We start from the raw sequence: 26754 nt of genomic DNA, 5'->3' as shown, positions 1-26754 counted from the left end.
GTTGTCATCCCAGCATGCAATGCGTGGCGCGAATTCTGGACGATGTGAACGTGATGAACGTAAGCTTTCAGCGTTGGATAATTTAATAGCTAGCTTGAAAGGTAAGTTTCGATTTTTTACTTTTGGATCAATTTAAACACAATACAGTTTGTAAGGCCACTAGACATAACATTTGTCTGTATAGCAATATAAATGACTGTCGGTCTTGTTTGCAAGCCGATTATCTTCACTGGGGTTACTTATACTATACAGTAGTACTACTAGTTTGCTCGATAGTAAATAATACCAATGAGTTAGCTAGTAACTATCTAGTAATAGGGTGTTTTTACTGTTGACATAATTACTGTTTCTTACCGTAAGAAAATGTTGGTATATGTATGCTAATGTTATGTTATAGTTAGAAAATATCGTAACGATTACCCATATCTATTTAGTAACATTTCCTTTCCCTCTGTTTTTATCAACGTTTAGCTTGGTAATTCCAAATCATTCATAATGGTTGCGCTGCAGGATGAAACTGTCTTTAAGTAACCATGCATGCTTGGTATTAGTGATGGCCATTCGAGGCTTCATTAGCGTTATTTTAGCAGCAGGATATTATGCTGGCAGCACTCAGATTTTCTTGTTGATTGCTATATTTTGAAAAAGAAAATCTGAGTTAGCACTGCTAGCATATCATCCTGCTGCTAGAAGAACTGTAATGAAGCCTCGAATGGCCATCAATAGGTATTAGTCCAATTACCACAGGTGGAAAAAGTACAGAGTACAAGTACTCACTCAACTTGGTTCGGCCGTGTTCACCACTTTAGGAAAGTATCTAATTACAATCGAAGCAACCAGGTTACAGGTGATCGTTTAAATAAAAAGGGAAGAGTATGTCACTGGTTAGTTATGAACTCTGTCTGGTTATTTTGCTCTAACTTGGGGAACTTTCGAAAACTGGTGAACACCGCGAGTACTTTGTACTTTTTACACCTCTGACAATTACCAGAAACGTCTTCCAAAATGCGATAACCCGCAACCCAAACAATCATCGAGGTTAAGTTGGTTTAATTTCCACATATTCAACAGACATTTTCTGTTACCATATTAAAACATAAAAAACAACTTACATTATTCACTGATTTCTAGGACAGATTTCCTGAGCACAAACTGTCGATAAAAATGTCTGGAATGTTTCGATGTATGTACTGTAGTGATACATTTTCATTTTGAATACACAGCCTTTGCAATAACCTTTCCATAGTCTGGCAAACTCCATTACATTCTGGGAAGGGTTGGACAATTTTAGAAAATATGCATTTCTTTGCTTTTATTTTTTTAATATATTGTGATAAAAATGTCATTACATGTGTAAGTTGTTCTACAGGTGGTTAGACTGCAGCACAGGGGAGGAGGCTTACTTGATTCTGTCACTTGAGTTCTCCAGTTCAGACATTAACATTTTGGTGACCCGCTCCAGTAGCTTCTCTCTCCTGGGCAACACCCGATTCCTTCCCCACTTTCTGTGTCTGCTCCGTCCAACCATGTCTTGGGAAGGTCCTCAACAGATTAGAGGCTTCATCCCTCAGTGGGAGTAGTTTAGCACGCCCTGTGTCTATCTCTTTACCTCACAGGAAAATGTACTGTCAGCAGTCTTTTGCAATGTGAGACGCAAGAGCTCATCTGGTAGTGGATGCGTTCGTGCAGCAGTGTGCGGCCCGTTTGAGCCTTTGCTTGTGGTACTTGATTAGGCTTTGTGCAGTTGGTCCAGCCTGCACTTCGTTTGCAGTCTGTCTCCAAAGTTACGCTGCACTCAATTCTGGCTTTTACACCTAGAGGGGCTATGTTCCTATTAGGTTTTGGAATAAAACGTCCTTCCCTTTTGTAACCCTTGCTTTGCTTCTGCTGACCTAGAGCGTCATGTATGCTCTCGGTTTTATTTGTGCATGCAGCGCTTATAAGGACGGGACTGGGGAATTTTTGATGTTTGTGGCCCAGGTGCGTGTCAGAGTGCTTTCTAAGCAGCATCTTTCCGGCTGGTTCACTGAGGGCGTTACAGCAATGGTTGGGATATGCCCCTCTGGATGTGCCCTCACTCTGCCAAGGGGTGGTGGCCTCCTGGGCTGTTTTGTAAGGAGTTGTCAGTGGTGGAGATTTGCTTTTGGCCTAGGGGGACAGGTGGCCTGTGGGGGCTTCTTTTTGGGTGGGTTGCCTTGGCCCCGCACGTCACTAATCCACTGTTCTAGCTTTGCAGAATTGTATTGTCCCCTCAGGTGCACGGACTGAAAATACATCTATCTATATGGAGTTCCGGAAAAAATTAAGAGACCACTGTACCTTTTTCTTTACTTTCCAAAAAAGTTGAAAAGGAAGGTTTTGAGTGTGGAACAGAAGGGTTCATATTAAGAGATCACTTTTTAACTTTTTGCTGGACCGTGTAAGCAGAGCCGGCTAAGATGAGCGAGTGAATGACTGACTGACTACCTATTGTTAAATAGCGTAGTGGTTTGAGAAGCGGACTTGTGAACTATAGGTCCCGAGTTTCTATCTCCTCCCTGGTAAAGCGAAGTACACATTGTGAATTATTCCGTATTGACGACAACTTTGCTGGTTAAACCCGAAACCTGAAACTGTATACGGTTATATTGCGGCTGTTACTGGCATGGAATAGTTCATATTCAGTCTCACTAGCAATTGCTAAATTTTTATGATTATTCCTAGGACGTTAGTAGATACTAGTAAGCCTATTATTGGCTAATAAGCTGTTAAAACGGCCAGCGGCAAAAGCAATACAGTTCATAGATGGTATTTGTGGTGGAGGTTAACTTAAGTTAAGAAACGTTAGTCACAATCCTCAAAGGAGTCTAGCGACTGCTGCAACGTGTAATGCTGTGGTGTGGTGTAGTGGTGAAAGACGGTGGACCTAAGTTTGAATCTATTGAGAGCAACATTATTTATTAATTATTTCTGGTAGATTCCACGATTCTCTCGTCTTTTCACTTGATTAAAAAGTTAGTTATCATTGCCTTTATTTATAGTTATTGTATAAATGTAATTCACGAATGAAAAAAAAATAAGATGTTTTGCCATAAAAGAAAATACTACGTTCTTATGAAATGAAATGGCTTTGGCAGACTCGCTAGCAAATTCTCAATTCTTATGACTATTCCAGTAAGTTGGAGGCAAACGGCATACATAGCCGCTATTTGTGCTGGAGGTAAACATAGTAAGAAACGTTAGTCAGTTTAACTGTATCGATGTCATTCACGAATGGCCAATTAACTATTAAAACAGCCAGTGGCAAAAGAGGATTTGTTCAGGATAGAGACAAGAGACCCCCAGCAAATGTACAGCTCTGTGGTGTAGTGGTTAATGACCACAGCCTTTCACGTGGGCGACCCGGGTTCAACATGGTGGCAACATGTTCCATGTTCCAATGCGGGCAGGCTAAACTGGGCTTGCCTGGTTTCTTGTTTGGAAAGGAAAGAAAAAGGTGCAGTGATCTCTTTAATTATTTCCGGAGCTGTAGAAATATAATATATACCGTATATATCTATCGCCTGCTTTCCTTGAGGTAGGGAATGAGGTGCCACACTTAGGCCCCATGCCACTCTAGTTGCAGTGAAGAGTGGATTCGTAACCAGTGAATACAGGTATAGCTGGGTATTTTATAGCATGGGAGGTGGGGCTCTTGGCTGCTACCCACCTGTAGAGTCTTATCGGGAGTGATGGTATATGCTTGTTGCACGTATGCTGATGAGCCAAAACATACCTGCTTAATATACTGATGGTGCTCCATGTGCTGCCAAAACTGCGCCGACCCGCCGAGGCGTGGACTCTGTCACGATTATAACATTTTAGTTGCAGATTAATTGTTGCACACAATTTACTTGTTTATACTGTAAGTTGTATGCCACTATTATAGTGTTTGACTAATAATATTGTAGGCCTAAAAATACACATGATGGATCAAGTGTTGGTTCTTCAGATTTGTGGTATTCACCTCCTCAATTATTGGGGTCACCTATTTCATTTAGCTTAAAACCAAAATGCGCCCAGGGAGGTGCAGTTGTGTTTGGCTTCAGAACTACAACTTAATCAATGTTGTTAACGATTGCTCTTCACAAAATACAACTGCAAAGAAATATCAGTTACATTTGCTGCAAATAACCTAGTCATTTGAAAGGGCCTTTCTCAAGTAGCAAAACATGTTTGAATTGAAATCAATTAAAATGTACAAGGACGATTAATTTTATTTTCAAACATTAATATGCAATTGGACTTGATATATTCCTATTAATGCATTTCAGTGCGGATTATCTAATTAGGAAATATGGATGGAAATGACAGTCGACTTTTCCACAGGTGTTTCTTTTCTTTTGTCATTCAGAGTTGATGCAACAAGTAAGCGACTGAAATGTGTTTGTCTATGAAATAATAATGTTGCAAAATTACATAAAGGTGCATTGGTGCAAAACAATTCTATATTAGGTTTAAACATCCTGAAATTAAGAAGCAAATAAGTTTCAGTAAATGATCTGTGCCTGTATCTTTCTGCTCTTCTGAACCCATGCACTAGACATCCTAACTGATGGAAACTTATTTGAGATGTTTTTAACACTGGCGTAAAAATCCTTTATTCAGATTGGAAACATATGGTTTTGGAATCAAAATATTGTGCAAAAGGATTGTCACACTAGGGGTCATTAGAGTTAGCATAAAGGGCTACATTTGTGAAGTCATATTTCAGGTGATTTTTGACACAGCAACAAGTAGTTTTGGTTCATCCTCGGAAATGAGGCAGGTATAAAAAAGAAAATCAGAACTGTAGGTCAAAAGGGGTGGAAATGGCATCTTTTTGAAATCAGCAAATTGTTTTGTGTACTGTAGCGCCCCTGATAGAGGAATCGGGGCAGGGGTCTGTATGGTTATTACACAAACCTTTTTTAACAGTATGCAAGTTTATATCATTTTTTACCATGGACCTTTTGAGTTATTAAGCATTTTAGGCGCCAAGAACAATATTAATAATATTAACAATAACAATACGGTTTCTCCTACCGGAGGACCCCTAATAATAATGCTAACAAAAACAATAGGGTTTCACCAGTGTACTGCTGAAACCCTAATAAAACAAATGATTATACAGTTGTGCTCATAAGTTTGCATACCCTGGCAGAAATTGTGACATTTTGGTATTCATTTTGAACTTTTATTTAAGGATAGTGATCATATGAAGCCATTTATTATTGTTGTTTGGCAGTTGCTGCCCTGATCAAATGTTTACCATACCCTTAAATGTTTGGCCTTGTTACAGACAAACAATGTGACACACACAGGTGAAAATGGAATTTAAAGGTGAATTTGCCTCACCTGTGACTTTTTAAATTGCAATTTGTGTCTGTGTATAAATAGTCAATGAGTTTGTTAGCTCTCACGTGCATGCACTGAGCAGGTGACATACTGGGGGGGGGGGCTCTAGAGGCATAGGGCATCTTGGGAAAATTGATGGCAAGATGAATGCAGCATGTTATCATTAAATACTGGCAGACAATGTACATTCTTCTGCACGAAAGCTGTGCATGGGACGCTCTTGGACTTTCCAGCACGACGTTGACCCTCCAGTGGTTACAGTAGAAAAAGGTTCTAGAAGTGGCCATCATAGTCTGACCTTAATATCACTGAGCCACTCTGGGAAGATCTCAAACGTGCGGTTCATGCAAGATGACGAAAGACATTGCATGACCTAGAGGCATTTTGCCAAGACGAATGCGCTGCTATACCACCTCAGGGCTCTGTTCCAGTGTGGCCAGTGGGTTTGAAACTTACCGCCCCTCCTTCCATAAGTTGTAATTTATCAGTGTTACAACATAGAACCAAATACTTTTGTTTCCTAACATGATTTATTATTTATGAAATGGATTCTGGATATATAATAAATATATTTTTATATTTCTTTAATAACATTTGTAATTATAAAACGATCAGATCAAACAAAACAGTAACTCATTCACCCCAGGCAACAAGGCAACCGGCTGGTCCATCAATTACTAGGTATGTGGTTGTTATGTCGTGCAATCACCCAATGGGCATCTGCATTTAAATTCCTGATACAACCAAGGGCCCTGAAGATGGATTGTCAGCCACCTGCTTGGCTGTCATGCTGACCAGGTATTGTTTGCTGTTGGCATGGCTGGTCAGTGATTGTTTGCGAAAGTTGTCATTGCTTTTGTAAACATTGGGCTATCATTATTGTCGAGCTCTGCATCTACAAGAATTCAGGGCCTCATATACAACTATTACAAAAGACTGCATGCTGTCATTGATGCTAAAGGGGGCAATACACAGTATTAAGAACTAAGGGTATGCATAAATTTGAACAGGGTTCAGTACATTTCTTTCGTTGTTGCCATGTTTTGTTTTATGATTGTGCCATTCTGTAATGACCTACAGTTGAATGTGAATCCCATAAGAAATAAAAGACATGTGCCTGCCCGCTCATGTTTTATTTCCAAGTGGTACATATATTACCAATTCTCCAAGGGTTTGCAAACTTTTGAGCACAACTGTATATATTGTTCAGCATTAATTGTGCCTTTGCAGATGTGCAAGTCACCCATATCATGTGAACACCCCTACCAATTACCGTTGCTGGCTTTTGAACTGTGAGGACACAGGGTCCATGATTCCCAAAAAAGAATTTAACATTTTGATTTGTCAGACTACAGGACAGTTTTCCACTTTGCCTCAGTACTTCTAAAATGAGCTTGGTCCCAGAGAAGGCAGAGGTGTTTCTGGATCTTGTTCATATATGGTTTCTTCTTTGCATGTTAAAGTTTAAAAGTTAAAATGTAACTTTCATTTGCGGATGCAACAACATAATTTCTTCACAGACAATGGTTTTCAGAAGTGTTCCTGAGCCCATGCAATGATTTCCGCTACAGTGTCTGGTTTTAATGCAGGGCTGTCTGAGGGCATGAAGATCACGTCCCTCCAATATTGGTTTTTGGCCTTGTCCCTTGCGTACAGAGATTCCTCTGGATTTTTTAGATTGAGAAACGTTATTCTTAAATTGTTGCACTATTTGCCTACGTAGTCTTTCACAGTGGTGAGTCCCTCTCCATCTTTATTCCTGAAAGACTCATCCTCTCTTGGATGCTCTTTAAATACCCAATAATGTTACTGACCTGTAGCCAATTAACCTAATTAGTTGTGAGATGTTCCACCATATATATATTTTTTGCAATAAACAGATTTTGCCCCTGTCCCAGCTTTTTTTAAACGTGTTGCTGGCATCAAATTCCAAGTGCTCATATATTTTTCAAGAAACGGTAACATTTCTGTTTCAACATTTGATATGTTGTCTTAGTACTATTTTCTATTGAATGTAGGTTTTGAATGATTTGCACATCATTACATTCTGTATTTCTTGTTCATTTTAAACAGCATCCCTACTTTTTTGGCAACATGGTTGTAGATAAATGTTTATTATGTAAATTCAATCAAAATTTTATTTTTAGTGCAAACATTTTGTCAGACATTCCTAATGGCCATTATTTCTACAAGTTGCACAATCACTGAAAAGTTTGTGTGAATAATTGCATATTCTCAATATTTGATTATCATTATTAAATCCAACTTAGGTTTTATATGCATTTATTTATTTATTTTATGTCTGTTGAATGTGTGAATATGAAACCCTTCTTTTCCTCTCCAATAAATATCTAGTAATGATCTATGTTAGCCTGTAGAGATTTGCGGAGGGAGCCCCAAATAGGATTTCCTGTACTATTTTAGTTAGTTGTGTCAGTTGTTTCACCCTAGGTGGTGCTGATGGGTTTTCATTTTACATGGTAAAGTGGTAAAAATGTGCATCGACATTTTCACCCAGGTGTGTCATGCATCTCAACATCTGATTTAATGTCACCTTCCGTTTGTGTTCTTCTTGCACCAGCTGCATATTTCATGTTACATGTTGTAAGCTTTTTTCAGTGGTTGTATCAGCGCAGCCCTGCTTTTAGGAGAAGCTCGTATGCTAGTGCCCACACCGTCCTACATTGGAATGTATCTGGCTGGCACAGACTTGTCTTGCTGGATTTTGGGAATCAAAGGTACTACACCACCCCTTTCTTGCCCTTGCTTGTCAGAGAAAGAAAATCCCCAATAAAATCCCCATCTTTGCTTGCTGCATTTTAGTTACTTTAAGACTTGCTTTGTTATTTAATGCATTTGTTTAAATCTGCTGATAATCTACCATAATAAGGATATCGATATATTCTAGGGTTGCCAGTTGTTGATAGTAAAGATATCACAAAATTCACCTGGATAATTGCAGGTTAAAATAATTGAAGAAAAATGTCACAACTTAATCTATCCTCAGATGGTTCATGTAGTCATTGACTAGTTTTTATCTCCCTGCTTGCAAGAAATCTGTGGTACTAATATAACTACTATGTGGCCAAATGACTTAAGTAATATAAAGACATATGGAGTGAATTTCTGGTGTTTCTACAGTTCATCCTGGCCCATATACTACTTTCAGCGTGAAAAACATCTAACATCAAGTTTAAGTTGTGGAATTCAAGCCACACGAGTCATGGGCAATCATTTTGATTCAATGGCCACATCAGGATTTCAAAATTCCGCTGACTGTTGAATCATTTAAATCTGCCCCTCTCTTGCTAAAAGGGTTATGATTTGGATGTTAAGGGGAGGAGGTGGTGACTTCACAAGGTATTGGCCTAGGGCTAAATAGTTCTGCCTAGTACATCTTCATTACTGTTGGCTTAGTGAATCATTAAGGAAGGGTCAGCTAGTACAAGACACAGGATGTTTTACAGTGAGCTGTTTGGGACAAAACAAAGTCCTGACTTCCACAAACGCCTCGGCTCCTGGGCAAGCAATAACTGCATGGGAGTGGAGTTAACAATTTTTACAGCCGTAGGCTACATTATTTTCTTTGTCTCTGCAAAGTCAGGGAGAAGTGTGCATCTGTGCGTGTGTGCGTATGGATGTCTTTTTATTGTGTGTTTTTGTTTGATTGCTCATGCACGTGTTTGGGTGTGTAAGTGCATGTGCAAACCTGACTTTGGAGGGGGAGAGTTTTGCTATTCCACTGGGACAGCTGCTCCCCCCACCCCCTTTTTTTTCTTTTGAAGCTGACTGGCAAGACCAGTTTGTGTTTTATCGGGAAAACCCGCTCTTCCAGTTGTCCATGCCAACAAATTCTGGTGTGATCCAAGTCAGCTCCCTGGGAATGCTCAAAACCTGCCCAGCCAGTCCCATGAAAGGCATATAGGGTAATCACTGCTGGTGGTTTAGTTTGTGTTGCATTAAGTAGCAGTCCGGCATACTGCTAGTTCAGACTAGTGTGGTGGCAGCTGTTCCCTGGTTACCTCTATGAAGTTTGGATCTGTTGGGTTTTTTCGTGTGCATTGAGGACACCCTTGACTGCCATTTCATTCAGTGGGGTGAGTGAACAAGGCTTTTTCCGTTGTTTAATACAGGAGGAAATTGCACCTGGCAAATGTCAGCCATGGCCGTTATCAGATTCTCTTGTCAGTCCTCCGGCATGGCCAAATCCTTAGCTTACCTACCCCAGACGGTTAAATTGTAGCCTAGCTCATGGAGCCAATCATACTAGTATGAGGAGAGAGAAGAGAAGGCAAGCTTGTGTGTGCTTGCATGCTGAAGCTCACACCTTGTCTTCACACCCTGATTTACATTTTTGTTTAGGACTGGGCTATATTTTATCTGCCCTTTAGTATCAGATATGAAATGGGAAGTATGACTACACTAGTGTGCCCTGCATTGCAGTCACCTCTTTGTTTGTACAGTACATCAGAAGAAACAAAACTGATTGCATTGTGTCATCTTAACAGTATTGTAATGTGTTTTATTACAGGTACCGTGGTGGCCTTTCAGTACATGGAGGGAGTTGCATGGGCTGTTTGAAGGCTTAAACCAGTGGGTCTGACTGATTGGAGGATGAGCAGTACCGTGCTAAGCGGGAGCAGCCCCGGCTCCAGTGGTGCCATGGAGACCAGTGATCTCTTCAAGGATCTATGGGGTCGACTCAAAGAGTGTCACGACAGTGCACTGCAAGGTGGGGCCTGCTGTCTGCATGCACGCCAGGGATAAGGGCTGGGAATGGCCTCAGAACCTCAATGCCATAATGTCAGTGTTTGTATGCTGCAAAGGTCAAGAGACAGCCATGGGAAACATTGTTTTGACCAGTCATGAAAGTTCTAGAGCTGAAATACATTTGTCTTTTTATTTAAAAATATTGAGAACAACTTTTAAAAGAAAACACGTTTTGGTGAGGTTACAGCAAACAGAGTACAAACATTATATGACAAATATAATGCAACATATCATTGGCAAGTTTAACCTGGCCACTACATTTTTTAAAATACATGTGAAAATGTAAGCATTGTGAAAATATAAAAAATACCTTTTCTGAGCTCATATTTCACCCTGGTTTTAAGGTTTGCAAGCCAAAGTGAACAAGCTGAAGAAGGAGCGATGTTTGTGAGTACCTTTAGCTGTATCTTTGCAGACAGACCAAAAAACGTCATCTGTTAATCCACCAGGGCATTAACAAAGTGTGTGATTATTATGCTGGGGGCTCTACTTAAGTTGAGACTGTTTTCCCATTGACTCCCCATCAATGTGTCAGGTATCAAATGTCAGTGAGCAAGTTTCACAAAGGCTTCATTCACATTCGTACTTCGGTTGGCAACGAGAGAATGCGGGGCCTACTCCTTACCTTGGGTTCTATGATAAGTCTAGAAGTATAATTCTTATTGCCACCCTAACGCCAATTCAGAATGTACTTCAAGTGCATATTATTATATAAAACCAAATGTGTTTGCTTCTGTCACTCCGCAGGGATGCCCAGAGACTGGAAGAGTTCTACAGCAGACACCAGCTACTGAGGGAGCAGCACAAATCCCTCCAGGACACCGTTACTGGTCTGGAGGACAGGTCAGTTTGGAAACCTGCCTCAATTTGTGAAATGTTGTTATTTTGATGATTTTAAGCACCATTTGCTTTATGACTTTGAGTGTTTGATCTGATTGGTCTGTCTTGTTTGCCCTCTTTCCAGGCTTCGCGCAGGGCTGTGCGATCGCTGTTCGGTCACAGAGGAGCACATGAGGAAGAAGCAGGTGGAATTTGAAAAAGGCCGTCAGCAGAACATGCGGCTTATCACAGAACTCAGTGAGTTCTACATCTTTATTCCCATCTGACATTCGTTCACTTCCACAATGGTCCCTCTTATACACAACATGCAATGTTAAAAAAGTGTTTCAATATACAAGTCATAAGGGAAGCATCTACAAAAGGATTGAGAGATTGCTCAACTGAACTGTTGCGCAAACTCAGGACAAAACGAAAAAGCGTTGCCTACGTTGAATCATTTATTGACATCTTTGGTGTCAATCAAGTTATTTGGTCAAATAATACTGAAAATCGGCCCCAGTAAGTTAACAATCAAATGCTCTCGTACCACCCCATCTACCTTTTTCTACTGCACTCCATGTAAAATCAAATGCTCTCGTACCACCCCATCTACCTTTTTCTACTGCACTCCATGTAAAATCAAATGCTCTCGTACCACCCCATCTACCTTTTTCTACTGCACTCCATGTAAAATCAAACGCGCTCGTACCACCCCATCTACCTTTTTCTACTGCACTCCATGTAAAATCAAACGCTCTCTTACCACCCCATCTACCTTTTTCTACTGCACTCCATGTAAAATCAAATGCTCTCGTACCACCCCATCTACCTTTTTCTACTGCACTCCATGTAAAATCAAATGCTCTCGTACCACCCCATCTACCTTTTTCTACTGCACTCCATGTAAAATCAAACGCTCTCGTACCACCCCATCTACCTTTTTCACCTGCACTCCTTGTACACATATTCGCTCATAGCTCTGCAAATCATACAATATGGCCTTTATCCTTTTAGCTGGGTCTGGTGGTAGCGATGGGAGGGGGCACTTTTTAGAGTCGCTTTTTGCATTGATGGAAAAGGCAAACCTGAATGATCCTCATTGTTTTCTATGCTATCTCCCAAATGTAACATTCCTCCACTCTTGCAAGAGAGAAGCAGTACTTCCTCGACGCCAATAGTGCTCTGCAAATTAAAGGATGATAACCATCATTGCTGTAATAGGACTTCATGGCTGTGTTACTTAGTGAAAATGTCAGTAAAGTTATCTTTTTCATTCACTAGGGCAGTACACATGTTCATAACCGTTCGGTATGGGGGGCTCTTTATGGTTCGCACCTGAACTTGAAAGAATACATTTTAAAATGTTTTTTAAAAAATTCATGAATTGCTGCGCTGTGTTGAATGCTTTTTGAATAAATCTGAGCTGGAAAAAAACATACGGCTGTTCTGTATATAAGAGCGCTTTTGTGCGATTCTTAATCAAAATGTTAATAATAGTTGGCGCTTTTCAAACAGTGGTTTTGTGAGTCGAACTCGAGGAGGAACAGGTATGTTCTGTTGGGTGTGGTGGTAGCGAGAACCCAACAATGTAGAATCCTTCAGCTTGGTTTAAATGTCCAGTTCTGGTTTTCCAATAGACTACAGGGTGATGGAGTTGTTGATATAACATGACACTGCATTTCACTGGTTGATGAAAGTAAACTACAAAGCAACTAAGACCTTAACTATGTGGATCGCTCTATGCTGAAATCATCACAGTATCAATATGCCCAGGGCAGCATGGAAATGCAAAGAAATAACTTTGTCTCATCAATGCATTAAAGCATTCCTTAGCATTAGTCTGATCGGGCTAAAGACATTTAAAGAACAAAGCGCAGCGCTTCTGTACTCGGTGGTTGAGACTGTTTTAGCACCAAGCCATGTTACGAATGTGTTTCTCCTTCCTATTTCAGCTAACATGTAGGACCCGCACTCATTGTAAAATGTCTTCTTTTTTTTTTACATATTGCATTTTATTTTTGATTGTGCTCTCATCAGGCATTATATGTTCGTCTGGGATTAGTGTTGCATCTTTTGCCAAATTAACTGAATCAGTAACTGTAAGTGTTGTCGCTCTAAAAACCTTTTTGCACTGTGACCCTAAAGCTACAATACATATCGTTCCGTGGTTTAGGCATACCGTCCACATGATTCACAATTCTCACTTCCCATGTGGTTTGTTGTCATTTCCAGTGACTGAGAGGAACAGCCTTCAGGATGAGAACAGAAAGCTGAGTCTGGAGCTTGAAAGGCTTAAGAGACCTCTGTGAGTTGAAAGCATCCCTGTGAAACCTCCCAATGGCAGGCCACATGCCGTAACAACGATTGTTCAGGAAGTATGGCTTAATGGCACTCCACAACGTTCAATGTAATTCTTTGGTGCTGTATGTCTGGTTTCCAGCTCAAAATCCCCAGAGCCAGATGAGGGTGTGATCCCAGACTCTCCTCTGCAGCAGATCTCCCTTCCTGTGGTCAGCAAAATGAAGAGGAAGAAGGAGACCAACCACGTCCGTTACGCAGAGAAGCCCCTGTCTCAATCCCAGAACTCCACCCACAACGGTCAGTCTGCTTCTCTTGGAGACATGTATAAATGTGCAGTGAAAAGTGATTTGAGGGTCACCTTCCACATGAAACACTTGCAGACACACTCAGCCTTGGCATCTCACTATCAGTTTAATCCTTCCTTGACATTATTGTTGTTTGTTTTATTAATGCTAGATTTAAAAAAAGGATTGCTGTCCCAAACCACAGATTGTCAGGAAAGAAGAATACTGGTGCCTGAAACATGTTACTTGGATGCCAGTCCGACTAAACGTAAGCCCAATATTTACTCAACATGTGGTCTGATTTCAGTGTTTCGATAAGCGCTAGTGTCAAAATGGTAGTAGTGTTGTTGTTCTTAGTAGTAATAAACTATTTATTCAATTTCTAAAGCCCTTTATTATGAAGAATTAACTAAATCCTTCTCCTTGGTTCAGAGAGCGGCATCCAGGGTCAGGAAGGTGCAGTGGTGGCGGAGACCTGTGGCCTGGATCTCCCTGATGATCCAGTACCTAATCCCCAGATAAAAGAGCCACTCCGGGTCCGCCTCAGCGCCACGACTGAGAATGGCTCTCCATCCCTCCTCCCCCGGGTGAAGATCAGTCCTACCAATGTCCTGCAGTGCCACCTGGAGGGGATAGCCCGTATCGCACCTCTTAGAGTCACCCCCCTTAGTAGCGTCTCTCGTCCTGTCATTAGTGGGGAGCAGGAAAGAGGGAAGAGGAGGAGGAAGAGCAGCAGAGAGGAAGGGGAGGAAGTGGTGCTAGACAAACCTTTGGACCTGTCAGACACTCCACACAAGGCCCTGGTGCCACCAGTCATTGCCCAGACCGGTAGTAGAGTCACCGGGGAAGAAAAGTTTGACGGAAGTCAGCAGTCCCACATTCTGTTTAAGCAGCCATCCACCCCTCCAAGTGATGAAGGATCCAGTAATGTGTTCATCAGTCACCAGGTAGAGCCTTCCTCCTTCACTGCACATATTCTAGAACAGATTTCACTGGAAGTACAAGCCTTATTCTTTATACAGGGAAATCAAGTCACTTTACAGTTGCACCCTGTACTGCAGCAATAACAAAAAACATACAAGTTAAAATATAAAATGTAAATTGCACACATTAAGAAAAGCAGTCAGTGAACAATGAAAAGGTAATTTCTCAAACATTTTCCTTTTGAGCACCAGAACACCAAGCTTGTTGCTACTCTGCAAGGCATTCTGTGTGTGTAGTTCTGCTTAACTCTGAGTGCGTCTGTGGTATTTCAAGGGCTAGCCGGTCTTGTGAGCGCATTTGATATCTGTAGGTATTCCCATTTACGATAAGATAATGTGGAAGCTTCTACAGTCCAGCCTTATATTAAAACATTAAACAGGCCCTTCTGTTTGTCTGGTAACAACTGAAGGGTATGAAAGACAGTGAGTGTGAAAATAAAATGCAGTGCTGAGTGACTATGTTGAGAGGTTTCAAGTACCGATGTTGAAGCATGCATTGTGCTTTGAAGATAGTCACTATTAACAGTCAATACACACTGTCAATAGTGACAGTTTAATTCTAAAACATTGTAAATATCATTAACAACTGATGTGGTTTCTGTAATATTACTATACACAGGTCTAAAACCAGATTGTTATATTTGTTCAATATGCCGTTGTCTTATAAAGAACGCAGTTGGAAAACAAGGGCATTTATAAGTGAACCCAAACTTTTGAATGGTTGTGTATATTTTAAAAATAGAAATGTGTTTCAGCACGCTGCCGTGTTAAGAAAATGACCATTTGGCACAGATTACTGTTGGATTTGAAAAAGGCACTCCTCCCTTGTTTGCATGGTGGCCCATTCAATCTTGACTAGCATAATAGAACCTCCTCCCTATGGTAGTGGAGAACCTGGGCTCCAGAACTAGTGTTTTTCATAATTAGTTGCATCACATTTATCAACTCATGTTGTGCCCTCCAAAGCGTATTTGGTGGAAAACAGCCTGACTGTAAAAGTATCATTATAGAAGCATAACTGAACAAAAATGGTGCAGGATTGATTTGTAAAAAGATCACCTGAACCTAAGCAAGGCAGTTGGTCACCCCTGGGGGTTCAGTGTGTCAGCCCCTTGCGCCTCACCATTTAGATGGTTTGGGTTAAAAGTAAGTCAAGTTTTGATTGGGCCTTGTGTTAAATTAAAGACTAGGTGAATTTTGTCTTATCCTTAATATGAGCACAGATGGATTAGCTCTTATAATTAAGAGCTCCTAGTACATCAACATGCATCTGTACCTGAACAGCCAAGGCACCCCTCTGCTTTCCCATGTGTCTTTTAGACCCCCAATGTCCTCCGGTCGATCAGAAAGCGGAGCCGGGAGCAGCCTGGGGATCCAGAACAGATCTCTGTTCTGCAGGCCAACCCCTGTGCTCGGGTGAAGAGGAGCCCCCCGCAGGACAACAGCGCTGCATCAACAAGTATGTCCACTGATGCTACTGAAACTCCCCTGGGAGTACTATAATATGCTGTCTTGAACTGGCCATGGCCATTGACCTTTCTTAATCAGAGGTGAATCAAGTCATTTGTACACTGCAACTATTTTAGGCAAGCCGGTAGCAGCAGAACAAACGTGGAGCTTGGACCCAGAGGCCATACTGTCTCACTATGATATAGACACGCCTACTAAAGCAGAGGTATAACTTTAATACAACGTTTTGTAATACTACTTAAAAAAAATATATATATATATTATTGCTTTTAAGTAGCCATAATTAGAATCTAGGCCGGTAGATTAACAGAAAACACGGCTGTCTCCCAGCCTAATGGTGAAGCAGAGACTGTGGATATGGACTGCACATTTGTCAGCCACAGCCTCCTCCTCCGAGGTTCAAATGGAACCAGCTTCATTAAAGGTACAGCGACCACTTTTGTTGCACTTTGATATGTGAACATGCCACCTGTATACTAAACAAACGTGAACTCTCTTTTCAAGGTATTGGCCAGAAGGCCAATGACAGTATGGCTGAAATCTTTGATAAATCTGGCTACGGAGAATACGAGTCTTGTCCTCAGGGTAATGGATCACATCTGACCCAGGAGGAGCAATATCATTACGAGGAGGAGGAGGAGGTGGAAGAAGGGGAGGAAGAACATGGATGTAAGAATGGCATTTGTTACCTGGTATTAAGTTGCACAAGTGAATCATGAAAACTGAATGAAAGCACAAAGTTAACTATGAAATTCAGCCCCACTGGCTGTAAGTCTGTTAAGGTTTATATCATTTGGGCTGGGCGATGTCTAGATATGCACATCATCCAAACAACCTTGCCAAACGTTGTCGATAGACAATATATTTTTTTTATTTCTAGAAAAGACATATGCGCTGTACACACTGAAGGGTAAATTAGTGTGAATAATGGAATGTATGTATTATTAACACGTATTAGTATTAAAAAGCATCTAACAGTATACTGTAAATACCTTAATCTTAAACTATAAAGCCTTCTCCTTGGGACATTTGTTTTTGACTCACTCATTGTCCTAATATAGTGTTTTGTGCTAAATTACAAAAGAAAGTGAGAGGGAGATATAACAATGTTTGACTTCTGTTTCAGGCCGAATGATAAAGGTGAGCCTATAGACTAGAAGGAGGCCAGTTGCAGAAAAAAAAAAAGTATATTATAAAGAATGCTGAAATAGCATAATGTCCGTAGTATACTTGTTGCCATAGTGTATTAATAACTTATTTCTTAGCTTTCCTGGTTGTAAATTACGGTTAAACCTTATTGGAAGGAGTGATTTTAGACCGCAGTTTAACCTCCCATCCTAAGTCTATCTTGTAGTTGTTTTGCACTCTTTCATTATTATACTTAGCAAAAACATCATCCAAAATTTAATTTCATTAAGCCAATATATTCATGGAGATGGTTGAAAGGCAAGAGTGACTTTTGACATTTTGTGCTGCTTGCTGCTCTCCGCTCTCATATCGTTCTACAATCTTTATTGTTCTGCATTATGTGAAGTCTAGCTACTACATAATGTATATTTTCGACATGATGATATGGTCTATGGCCGGGCTGCCCAACCCTTTTCCTGGAGATCTACTGTCCTGTAGGTTTTTTCTTCAACCCCATTTGGGACTAACTTAATTTAGCTTTTCATCCAGCTAATTATTGTGCTATATTACAGTTGTGTGCTAAATTACAGTTGGAGAACAGGGTTGGGCAGCCCTGCAGAGTATCTCCAGGAACAGGGTTGGGCAGCCCTGGTCTATGGCATGTTGCCCTGCTTGTTGTTCACTGTGTGCAGTGCACCCTTGTGTGTTGGCAGACTCAGACATCACTGGACAAGTTCAAATGTATTACAACAACAAATTGGTGGACAATGTGATGTCTTAACATTGTTGACAGACGATTGGTATATGGTGTCATATTCCATGGCTATCAGCCTATCAGCATTCAGGATTCAAACCTGGTATAAAAGGGTGTATACCACGGGTATGACAACAGATCAATTCTGATTGCATTGGTAACCAGTTTGTAGGAACAATAAGCCATCTCAGGTTTGTGATATATTGACTATGTACCATGCCTAAGAGCTATTGCCAGGCACTCTGCAATGGGTCGTGCCTGGTTTATTGTCCATATAACACACCCTCTCATGCCATATTGCTTACATATAGCATTACATTTCTTGTGTGTTGTACACAAAGTCCCTTCCTGGGTGTCGACATAGGAGTTCCTAACTTGAGAAGTTCAAAACACAATCTTACACAAATGTATGTGTTCATTGTTAATAATTCTTATCAATTGTGTTAACAGTTATTTGTTCTCTCAAAAAGCACACATCCCTCAACCTGGAACCCCCAATGAGGAATGTAGAGACAGGTAAGATAAATATATTCAGACTTTTAGAGAACAATGTTTGTGTTCTAGTCTTTTAAATGGTTTCCTTTTCACTGTGCTTTAGTAAAAACCTGCCATTTGCACATGTGGAGGTGGTCCGCAAGAAAGCTGAGAGGAGGAAACTCAAGGGGCACACGTGTAAAGAGTGCGAAATTGTAAGTTCATTGTGTTTTCACATGTCAAGGTGAAATTGCCATTCCATGGACTTTTTGCCAGTGGTTCTCAGATCTCTCCTGGGGACCTGCCATATACCAGAGCTATCCCACCTGAATCAGCTTGTCAAATGGTTATCAAGCCCTTGGCTGCTTGATTCAAGTGATGTAGATCAGGGCTACAACAAATTGTGAGACGACTCGGGGGTCCCAGGAGGGGTTTGAGAACTGTCATTTGGGTCTTAACACATCTACACTGTCTAATCTCCCTCAGTACTATGCCGACCTTCCCGAGGCAGAACGGGTAAAGAAGTTGTCCGCTTGTTCTCGGCACCGCTTCCGTTATATCCCTCCATCAACCCCAGAAAACTTTTGGGAAGTTGGCTTCCCTTCGACACAAACCTGTGTGGACAGAGGTATCCTAACCAATTAATTATTTTATCCATTTAACAGGCCATGGCGCCATAATTCTAGCAGATACTCAAGCCCTGTGTTAGTTCAGCTTTTCACAATGTCACAACAAACTATAAATTGAACGGAGATATGGTTTTCCCTTGGACATTGAAGTATTTTTCTTCTATTACCTTCAAACGTTAAGACTTGAGATCAAGCAATACCTAAGTGGTTACTGTGTTGATTCAGGACTCTTATTTTAGGTTATTTATGTACATGTTGGATTCACCATATAGAAATGACAATACTTTTTATACACAGTCACCTTATTTCAGGGCACCAACATCGGAACAGTGTCAAAATGAAGCACATAGGTTAGAGGTCTGAATTCGTTCCGAATGCACTGTAGTTAAATGAAGTGTGTGTCAGAACTGTAAGACTGTCGAAGTTCCAAGGAAAAAAAAAAAAGACAAAATTACACTGGTTGTTGATTATAACTTTTTTCATATGGTGGGTGTTGTGAGAATATTTTGGCCAGGTCCCTTTTGTACTCTTAAATGTTAAACTCTGCTTCATGAGTTTGGCAACACTGTGCTTCTCGTTTCTTCCACCAGGTTATATTAAAGAAGATAATGATCCAGAGCAGAGGCTCAGGAGGAGACAGCCTTACAATGCCATGTTCTCCCCTAAAGGCAAAGAGGAGAAGACCTAACCCAGCAAGGGGAATTGAATACCCATACAAGCACACAGTTCAATTGTTAAACCTTCCATGTGCTACATAGACTTTTACATTATCGCAATCCTAGTTGCCTTGCAAAGGAATGAGTGTCTTTTGTGGTTTTCTATACCCAGACACCAGATTCCTATCATTCTGTAAATCTAGAGTATTCTTGAAAATATGCAGAATATACAGCAAAAATCCATGCTCATTTAAAGATTCATTGTGAAACTGATATGCACTGTTGAACGTTAGTGTCTTTATTAGGTGTATTTGTAGATAATTGTTGTTGAAGCAGAAATTGTAATGAATAAATGCATTATAAATGACGTATCTGAGTCGTTACTCAGCATTAAGTATATAGGTCAGCAAAAACTATTTTAGGGAAAATAGCTTGAACATTTTAGGGAAAAAAGCTAAAAGTTAAGTGGTAATATTTATTTTTGGTTCACAGCAAGTTGTAGAAAAGGCTAATAACTAAAATAGATTTAAGCATACATTCCTGAGCTAGTGCTCACTGTGGTAAATAGAGTGCAAGTACACTCTGTTGACATTAGATGTGCATTCGCTGAGGTAGAAGTACTTATTTCTCATAGTTCTCATCAGATTTGGGAAGTCTTTTCCGAATATATCAGCAGAGCTTCTCCAACATGGCTGAAGATGACACTGAGGAAATCAAAACACAGAAGTAAACAGCATACCTAACATTTCACACAATGATAACCAAACTTCATATAGGCTTGACAGACAGAAGTTAGTAATTCAATCCTGGGAATATCATCAGCTGTTATTAATCTTAAATTTAAAACTAGGGACTGGATATTTACAGAGGTGGTGAGGCTCTGTGTAGCTCAAATGGTAGAGCATGTTGCTTGCAATGCTAGGGTTGTAGATTTGATTCACAGGAGGGCCAATATAAAAATGTAAATCCACTCACTACTGTAAGTAGCTCTTTGTAAGGGTGTCTGCTAAATTAATAAAATGTAAACTCACCAGCAGAGGGATGGAGGGTTAATTTCCATGTTGAAAACTAGTGGAGATAGACATGTAGAAAAAACCTAGACAGGGTAGAGCAAGCAAGAAATGCTTTGCTAACTTAGATATACAGTTTCTGAAGTATGTCTAAAACACTAGTTCCTGTCTGTTTTATTTCTGTTGTAAGAGCCATTGATGGTATATCTATATATTTTATAAAAGTAATTTGAAGACAACCTAATGATAGCCCATATAGTCTGTCTGAAGAAGGAGATCGCAAGATAAAGAATATATTGTGAAATAAAGATAGGTTTACAGTTGATTATTTTAGCAATGTTTAAAATGACATGTGGGTGTAACTTTTACCTTGGCCAAAATGATCCAGATCCCACAGAGCTCAAGGGGTAAACCACTTTTAAGTTTGACTGTCGCCAGCAGCAAGAAAAACCCCAACAAGGCACTGCGGAAGATAGAAACCCATTCATTAACATAGATTTTTCTTTCATACCTATTTAACATGTTATATTAGACACTAAAGCTTCATTCTTTACCTGGCACAACAGCCACTGTGAAATCTCGGGGAGAGGAGGAACGGGAATTCCAAGGCACCAAATAAGTCACCTAGAGGTAAAGATAAGCTCCACCATCATCATAATTTCTGAAAAGTATATTCTGTTCTCCAAACAAGAACATTTTAAAGCTGAAAACCGCAACTGACCAACAAATAGAGAATCATAGTAACATTGTTATAAATACTACTTTGAAATAGCAAACAGCTATTCAAAAAGCTACAGAAAAGTATTTGATTGGCTGAATAACTGATGGGTTTTTAAGAAAATGTGTGAAGAACTATCCCAAGGTCTTACCAGTAGGGTGGGCAGCAAAGGCTAGCAGCAATACGCTAGTTTTAGGATAAATAACAATTAGAGCTAACATGTAATTTCATTCCATTGATCAGTTTAATGACAACTGAAGTATATTGTATACACATATTAATAAATGTAAACACACAAATGGATGCAGACTCATTCGCAAAACAGAAGTTGGGCCAACTTACTGTAACTGCTCTTTACAAGAGTATGTGCTAAATGACTAAAAGGTAAACAATGTAAGGACAGAAGCAAAACAGCTGCAGAGCCCCCTGAAAAGCCAGTAACTCTGGGACCGCAATTAGTGGCAGTAAGTTGATTTCCCCTTTTAGTCACCTGAAGCTAAAGACTAACATGATTAACTTCACAGTCTAATCTAAACTACTTAGTAATTGTTATGCAAACATGTCAAACAACATGTTATACACTTACCTGAACAAGTAGTTGATGTATTGTTGTTCAAGATCACTGTAATATAGAGCATAAAAAGAATCATGGCATTTACCGCACAAAACCAGTTGGTCAATCCCTTTTTCTAAATCAAGTGATGCCAAAATTACAGCCTACCTCAAGTGAGTGGACTTGAAATGTGTCTGGAACACTCTATAGGCACCTGAAATGTATGAATTCATATTGAAGTGCATTCAGCAATGTGTGTATGTTATAAAGAAAATGATCAATGGCAGATGGCTTTCATTACCAACACAGAAGAGATGTACCAAGGCCCACATGTAACCACCAAATTCAGACTGAGGGTCACAGAGCGGAAGGTTGATGGCCGATATTACCAGCAGACTCAGACTAGAAAGGAAACCAGAAGCTTACAATTCCATTGTTTTTCAAGGAAAATCACTTGGAAGTATAACAAAATCAAAACTAACACAAATCCCAATTTACTTGCTGTTTTTTTCCAATAACTTTGATATCACTAAATATCCACCAATTCCAAAATAATCGTACTAACAATGAGCAGTTTCAACAAACCTAAAAAGCTTCATCCATGGAATTCTCTGTAAAAAAGAAAATAAGAAAATGATTATGAACTGTCCAGTATTCAATATGGGTTTGGGTATAAGCTTTACCTTACCTCTCTCTGCGTTAGTTTCAGGATCAAGCAATTAATCACTTCAGAGGCATTATGAAGAGTGAAGAAGAAAGGGATAGGCTGGAATATAAAAAAGCAGAAATCTTTGTTCAGTGCAGTCTGCCTTGACACTTGAACTTGAACTTTTTTTTTTAATATATTTGTCATGGCCGCATGCCAGAGTCCATTATCGTTACTACATTCCTTAGATCTACAGTGGGGAGAACAAGTATTTGATAACCTGCAAAATCGGCAGTGTTTCCTACTTATAAAGCATGTAGAGGTATGTACTTTTTATCATAGGTACACTTTAACTGTGAGAGACGGAATCTAAATAAAAAATTCAGAAAATCACATTGTATGATTTTTATATAATTAATTTGCATTTTATTGCATGACATAAGTATTTGATCACCTACCAACCAGTAAGAATTCCGGCTCTCACAGACCTGTTAGTTTTTCTTTAAGAAGCCCTCCTGTTCTCCACTCATTACCTGTATTAACTGCACCTGTTTGAACTCATTACCTGTATAAAATACCTGTCCACACACTCAATCAAACAGACTCCAACCTCTCCACAATGGCCAAGACCAGAGAGCTGTGTAAGGACATCAGAGATAAAATAGTAGACCTGCACAAGGCTGGGATGGGCTAAAGGACAATAGGCAAGCAGCTTGATGAGAAGGCGACAACTGTTGCTGTAATTATTAGAAAATGGAAGAAGTTCAAGATGATGGTCAATCTCCTTCGGTCTGGGGCTCAATGCAATATCTCACCTCATGGGGCATCAATGATCATGAGGAAGGTGAGGGATCAGCCCAGAACTACACGGCAGGACCTGGTCAATGACCTGAAGAGAGCTGGGATCACAGTCTCAAAGAAAACCATTAGTAACACACTACGCCGTCATGGATTCAAATCCTGCAGCGCACGCGAGGTCCCCCTGCTCAAGCAAGCGCATGTCCAGGCCCATCTGAAGTTTGCCAATGACCATCTGGATGATCCAGAGGAGGAATGGGAGAAGGTCATGTGGTCTGATGAGACAAAAATGTAGCTTTGGAGGAAGAAGAAGGATGAGTACAACCCCAAGAACACCATCCCAACTGTGAAGCATGGAGGTGGAAACATCATTCTTTGGGGATGCTTTTCTGCAAAGGGGACAGGACGACTGCACCGTATTGAGGGGAGGATGGATGGGGCCATGTATCGCAAGATCTTGGCCAACAACCTCCATCCCTCAGTAAGAGCATTGAAGATGGGTCATGGCTGGGTTTCCAGCATTACAACGACCCGAAACACACAGACAGGGCAACTAAGGAGTGGCTCTGTAAAAAGCATCTCAAGGTCCTGGAGTGGCTTAGCCAGTCTCCAGACCTGAACCCAATAGAAAAATCTTTGGAGGGAGCTGTAATGGAGGAGTGGGCCAAAATCCCTGCTGCAGTGTGTGCAAACCTGGTCAAGAACTACAGGAAACGTATGATCTCTGTAATTGCAAACAAAGATTTCTGTACCAAATATTAAGTTCTGCTTTTCTGATGTATCAAATACTTATGTCATGCAATAAAATGCTAATTAATTACTTCAAAATCCTACAATGTGATTTTCTGAATTTTTGTTTTAGATTCCGTCACTCACAGTTGAAGAGTACCTATGATAAAAATTACAGACTTCTACATGCTTTGTAAGCGGGAAAACCTGCAAAATTGGCAGTGTATCAAATACTTGTTCTCCCCACTGTAGTAATAACATAGATGCATATTTGAACAATGATTGTTAATTGTTACTAAAACCTCAGTCTTAATTTAACATTTACATTTAAGTCTTTTAGCAGGCACTCTTATCCAAAGTATCTTGGTAGGTAAAAAAACAGTACAGATACAGAGAAACATGTAGTGCTTTGGCACAGTGGGAGATGTGGATCACTGTTGATCATTTGATCTGCGTGAAATCAATGCATGCCCTTGTCCGCCTTCATTCAAGTTCTGGAAAAGTGGATGAATATGACTAACCAAGCGTGAAAGAGCTCTTGACCCAGCATAGATATTCCCTACAAACAGGAATGATCCTGGAAGCCAGGAAATTGCTGCTGACCTGTAGGAAAACGGGACATATACTGTTATCAACAACCACTAGAGGGTGATGACCGACAGGCCTTTGACAACAACTTTGCTTTAATGCTGGGAATACACAGAAAACACTAAACCAGAGGTGTCAAACCGGTTCCACGGAGGGCCGAGTGTCTGCAGGTTTTCGCTCTTACCTCGTACTTAATTGACTAATTAGGTTACTAATTGGTTAGTTTCTACCCCCACCTGGTTGTTTAGGTCTGAACTGGGAACCAATTTAAAGGAAAACCCAAAAACCTGCAGACACATGGCCCTCCGTGGAACCGGTTTGAGACCTCGGCACTAAGGGCTAGTTTCGCAGACATATGTAGCCTAGTCTAGGACAAAAAAAACAGGCTCAATGGGGTTTTCTCCTGAACTGGATGTTTTAGTCCTAAACTAGGATTAAACTGTGTCTGTGAAACCGGCCCTGAATTACAAAGTGGTTACCTGGGAATGCCACTTATGTTGACCCAACCAAGCTTTCCAGTGACCAGAAGCAGCAGGCCCCCAATACAAGTCTGCCATCTGCACAGATGATTGAAAGATTTTGAAGCATTAATTTGCAACCCATGCAAACACATATTGTGGCATAACACAGATTGAGACCAGTCAAGGACAAAAAAAATCTAGCTACATTTCTCATTAGCTTAATCTGGGTCGGAGAAACCGGTCCTTGAAATGATACATTGTCAATGCAATTGATTTATTGTTTATTTGGATCCTCATTAGCTCTTGCAGAAGCAGCTACTTTTCCTGGGGTCCATAGAAATCTCAAACAATTACAAACAAGAATACACAGTCTTGCAGCACTGCGTTGCATAACCAGCTGCAGTGCAGTGTGTTTGATGCATAGATACAGTAGATATCAAACCTTGGGGTTAAACGTTACATATATATGTAAATCTGAGACACCACATTTAGTATGATACAGTATATTACATTAGGTGACATTACATTAAGATTTGTAAAAACATGATGTATACATTCCTTCCTAATGGATAAGATAACATGAACCTTGTTCATGAAAATTTAAATATGAATTAATATATGTATGGAACTTAAAACATCTTGTTGAGAAAGATCATTGGATTAACTTTCACATTGGAAGTTGGATTTCATGGAGTACTTTTTGTTTTCTCTACATCAATTGAAACTTTCAAACACTGGAGACGAGTTTGGGGCTATACTACCTGCCCACCATCCCCAACCAAAATGCCAGTCAATTTAAAGATAAAGGCACTCACCACTACCCTGAGTGGCCGTCTTAACGTTACATAATATCCCAAATTGAAGGTTTCCGATTCATAGAAACTATACTACATCTAGTTTATGAGATCAGGTTGATCAAACCGTATGTATGACAGATGGATTGACAGAAAAGGTTGCACATTTTGCAATAGGTGCAATTTTAAACTTCTGTTGTACAAAAACCCACATGATGGAGGCATACAATTGTAGGTGTAATTGTGCAACTATCAGCATCTATCCCCAAAAAACTTTTTTTAGGAGCCACTGCAATTACTGAGTCTGCAGTACTTTGCAATATATTTTCAGTCTTTAAGCCTTACAGATAGCGGCAGTGGTGATAGAGAATATCCTTTTTACAAGTTACACCAGTGCCATGCATTTAAAAGAAAAACGTTCAAATTGCAATATTCTACAGATTTTTTTTTTTTTTACTAATTTAACTGGTTAGAGCCAAAAGAAACTACTTACCCCTGAAATAGGGTTGGATATGTGAATTTCAAGACAGACAGGACATACTGCAAAACAATAAGGGACATAATCGATCCAAAATCAAGAATAAACAAAACCCGGAAGAGGCAATAAGATTGTACTTTTCAAGTACAATACAGCTACAGTGGAAAACAGGAAACAAAGACACATTCTTTATCTTCAATATAGTTACATTCTTTATCTTCAATATAGTGATATAAGTGTATGCCAGTCAGCTAAACTCCATCATGTATCACTGATGAAACAAGAACAGTTTGCCTACAGCTTCTGTATAGCCTACAGTGGGAAAGCTTGCGGAAACTCACCTTATTTGTGAAATA

The 26754-nt window shown here is 40.1% G+C and overlaps 2 protein-coding genes across 6 annotated transcripts; one reads left to right on the top strand and one right to left on the bottom strand.

The window, feature by feature from the left end:
* On the top strand, window positions 1-19990 carry rbbp8 (retinoblastoma binding protein 8). Of its 5 annotated transcripts, XM_034289454.1 has the most exons (18): window positions 15-101; window positions 7965-8093; window positions 9887-10087; window positions 10470-10512; window positions 10873-10968; window positions 11090-11202; window positions 13177-13249; window positions 13385-13542; window positions 13702-13797; window positions 13962-14476; window positions 15833-15971; window positions 16099-16187; window positions 16313-16406; window positions 16487-16651; window positions 18335-18380; window positions 18463-18553; window positions 18825-18966; window positions 19558-19990. In XM_034289454.1, the coding sequence occupies exons 3-18, from the start codon at window positions 9970-9972 to the stop codon at window positions 19653-19655; spliced, it is 2076 nt and encodes a 691-aa protein (XP_034145345.1). In that variant the 5' UTR covers window positions 15-101; window positions 7965-8093; window positions 9887-9969; the 3' UTR covers window positions 19656-19990. The 5 variants fall into 5 exon arrangements, with proteins under 5 accessions (XP_034145347.1, XP_010904394.2, XP_034145348.1 ...); XM_034289456.1 differs by lacking the exon at window positions 7965-8093 and having other exon boundaries at window positions 1-101; window positions 13735-13797; XM_010906092.3 differs by lacking the exon at window positions 7965-8093 and having other exon boundaries at window positions 1-101.
* LOC105031588 (transmembrane protein 241) lies at window positions 19901-26754 on the bottom strand. Its single transcript, XM_020045295.1, has 13 exons — window positions 26740-26754; window positions 25145-25222; window positions 24599-24680; window positions 22593-22670; window positions 22490-22515; window positions 22206-22306; window positions 22073-22118; window positions 21938-21973; window positions 21503-21537; window positions 21188-21257; window positions 21003-21096; window positions 20655-20719; window positions 19901-20327 (listed from the first exon to the last, which is right to left on the bottom strand). The coding sequence occupies exons 5-13, from the start codon at window positions 22501-22503 to the stop codon at window positions 20264-20266; spliced, it is 525 nt and encodes a 174-aa protein (XP_019900854.1). The 5' UTR covers window positions 22504-22515; window positions 22593-22670; window positions 24599-24680; window positions 25145-25222; window positions 26740-26754; the 3' UTR covers window positions 19901-20263.

Source organism: Esox lucius, chromosome 21, assembly GCF_011004845.1.
Source record: "Esox lucius isolate fEsoLuc1 chromosome 21, fEsoLuc1.pri, whole genome shotgun sequence".
Classification (NCBI taxonomy): Eukaryota; Metazoa; Chordata; class Actinopteri; order Esociformes; family Esocidae; genus Esox; species Esox lucius.
This window is presented reverse-complemented; position numbering and strand designations above follow the sequence as displayed.

Excerpts from the sequence above, each read along its gene's own strand:
- rbbp8 (XM_010906092.3), top strand. The coding sequence starts at position 9,970 with ATGAGCAGTACCGTGCTAAGCGGGAGCAGCCCCGGCTCCAGTGGTGCC. Across the intron at positions 18,554-18,824 it reads CGTGTAAAGAGTGCGAAATT|TACTATGCCGACCTTCCCGA; the intron begins GTAAGTTCATTG and ends AATCTCCCTCAG. Across the intron at positions 18,967-19,557 it reads ACAAACCTGTGTGGACAGAG|GTTATATTAAAGAAGATAAT; the intron begins GTATCCTAACCA and ends TTCTTCCACCAG.
- LOC105031588 (XM_020045295.1), bottom strand. Across the intron at positions 21,974-22,072 it reads TTCAAGTCCACTCACTTGAG|TGATCTTGAACAACAATACA; the intron begins GTAGGCTGTAAT and ends TCTATATTACAG. Across the intron at positions 21,538-21,937 it reads TACATCAACTACTTGTTCAG|CGTATTGCTGCTAGCCTTTG; the intron begins GTAAGTGTATAA and ends TCCTAAAACTAG.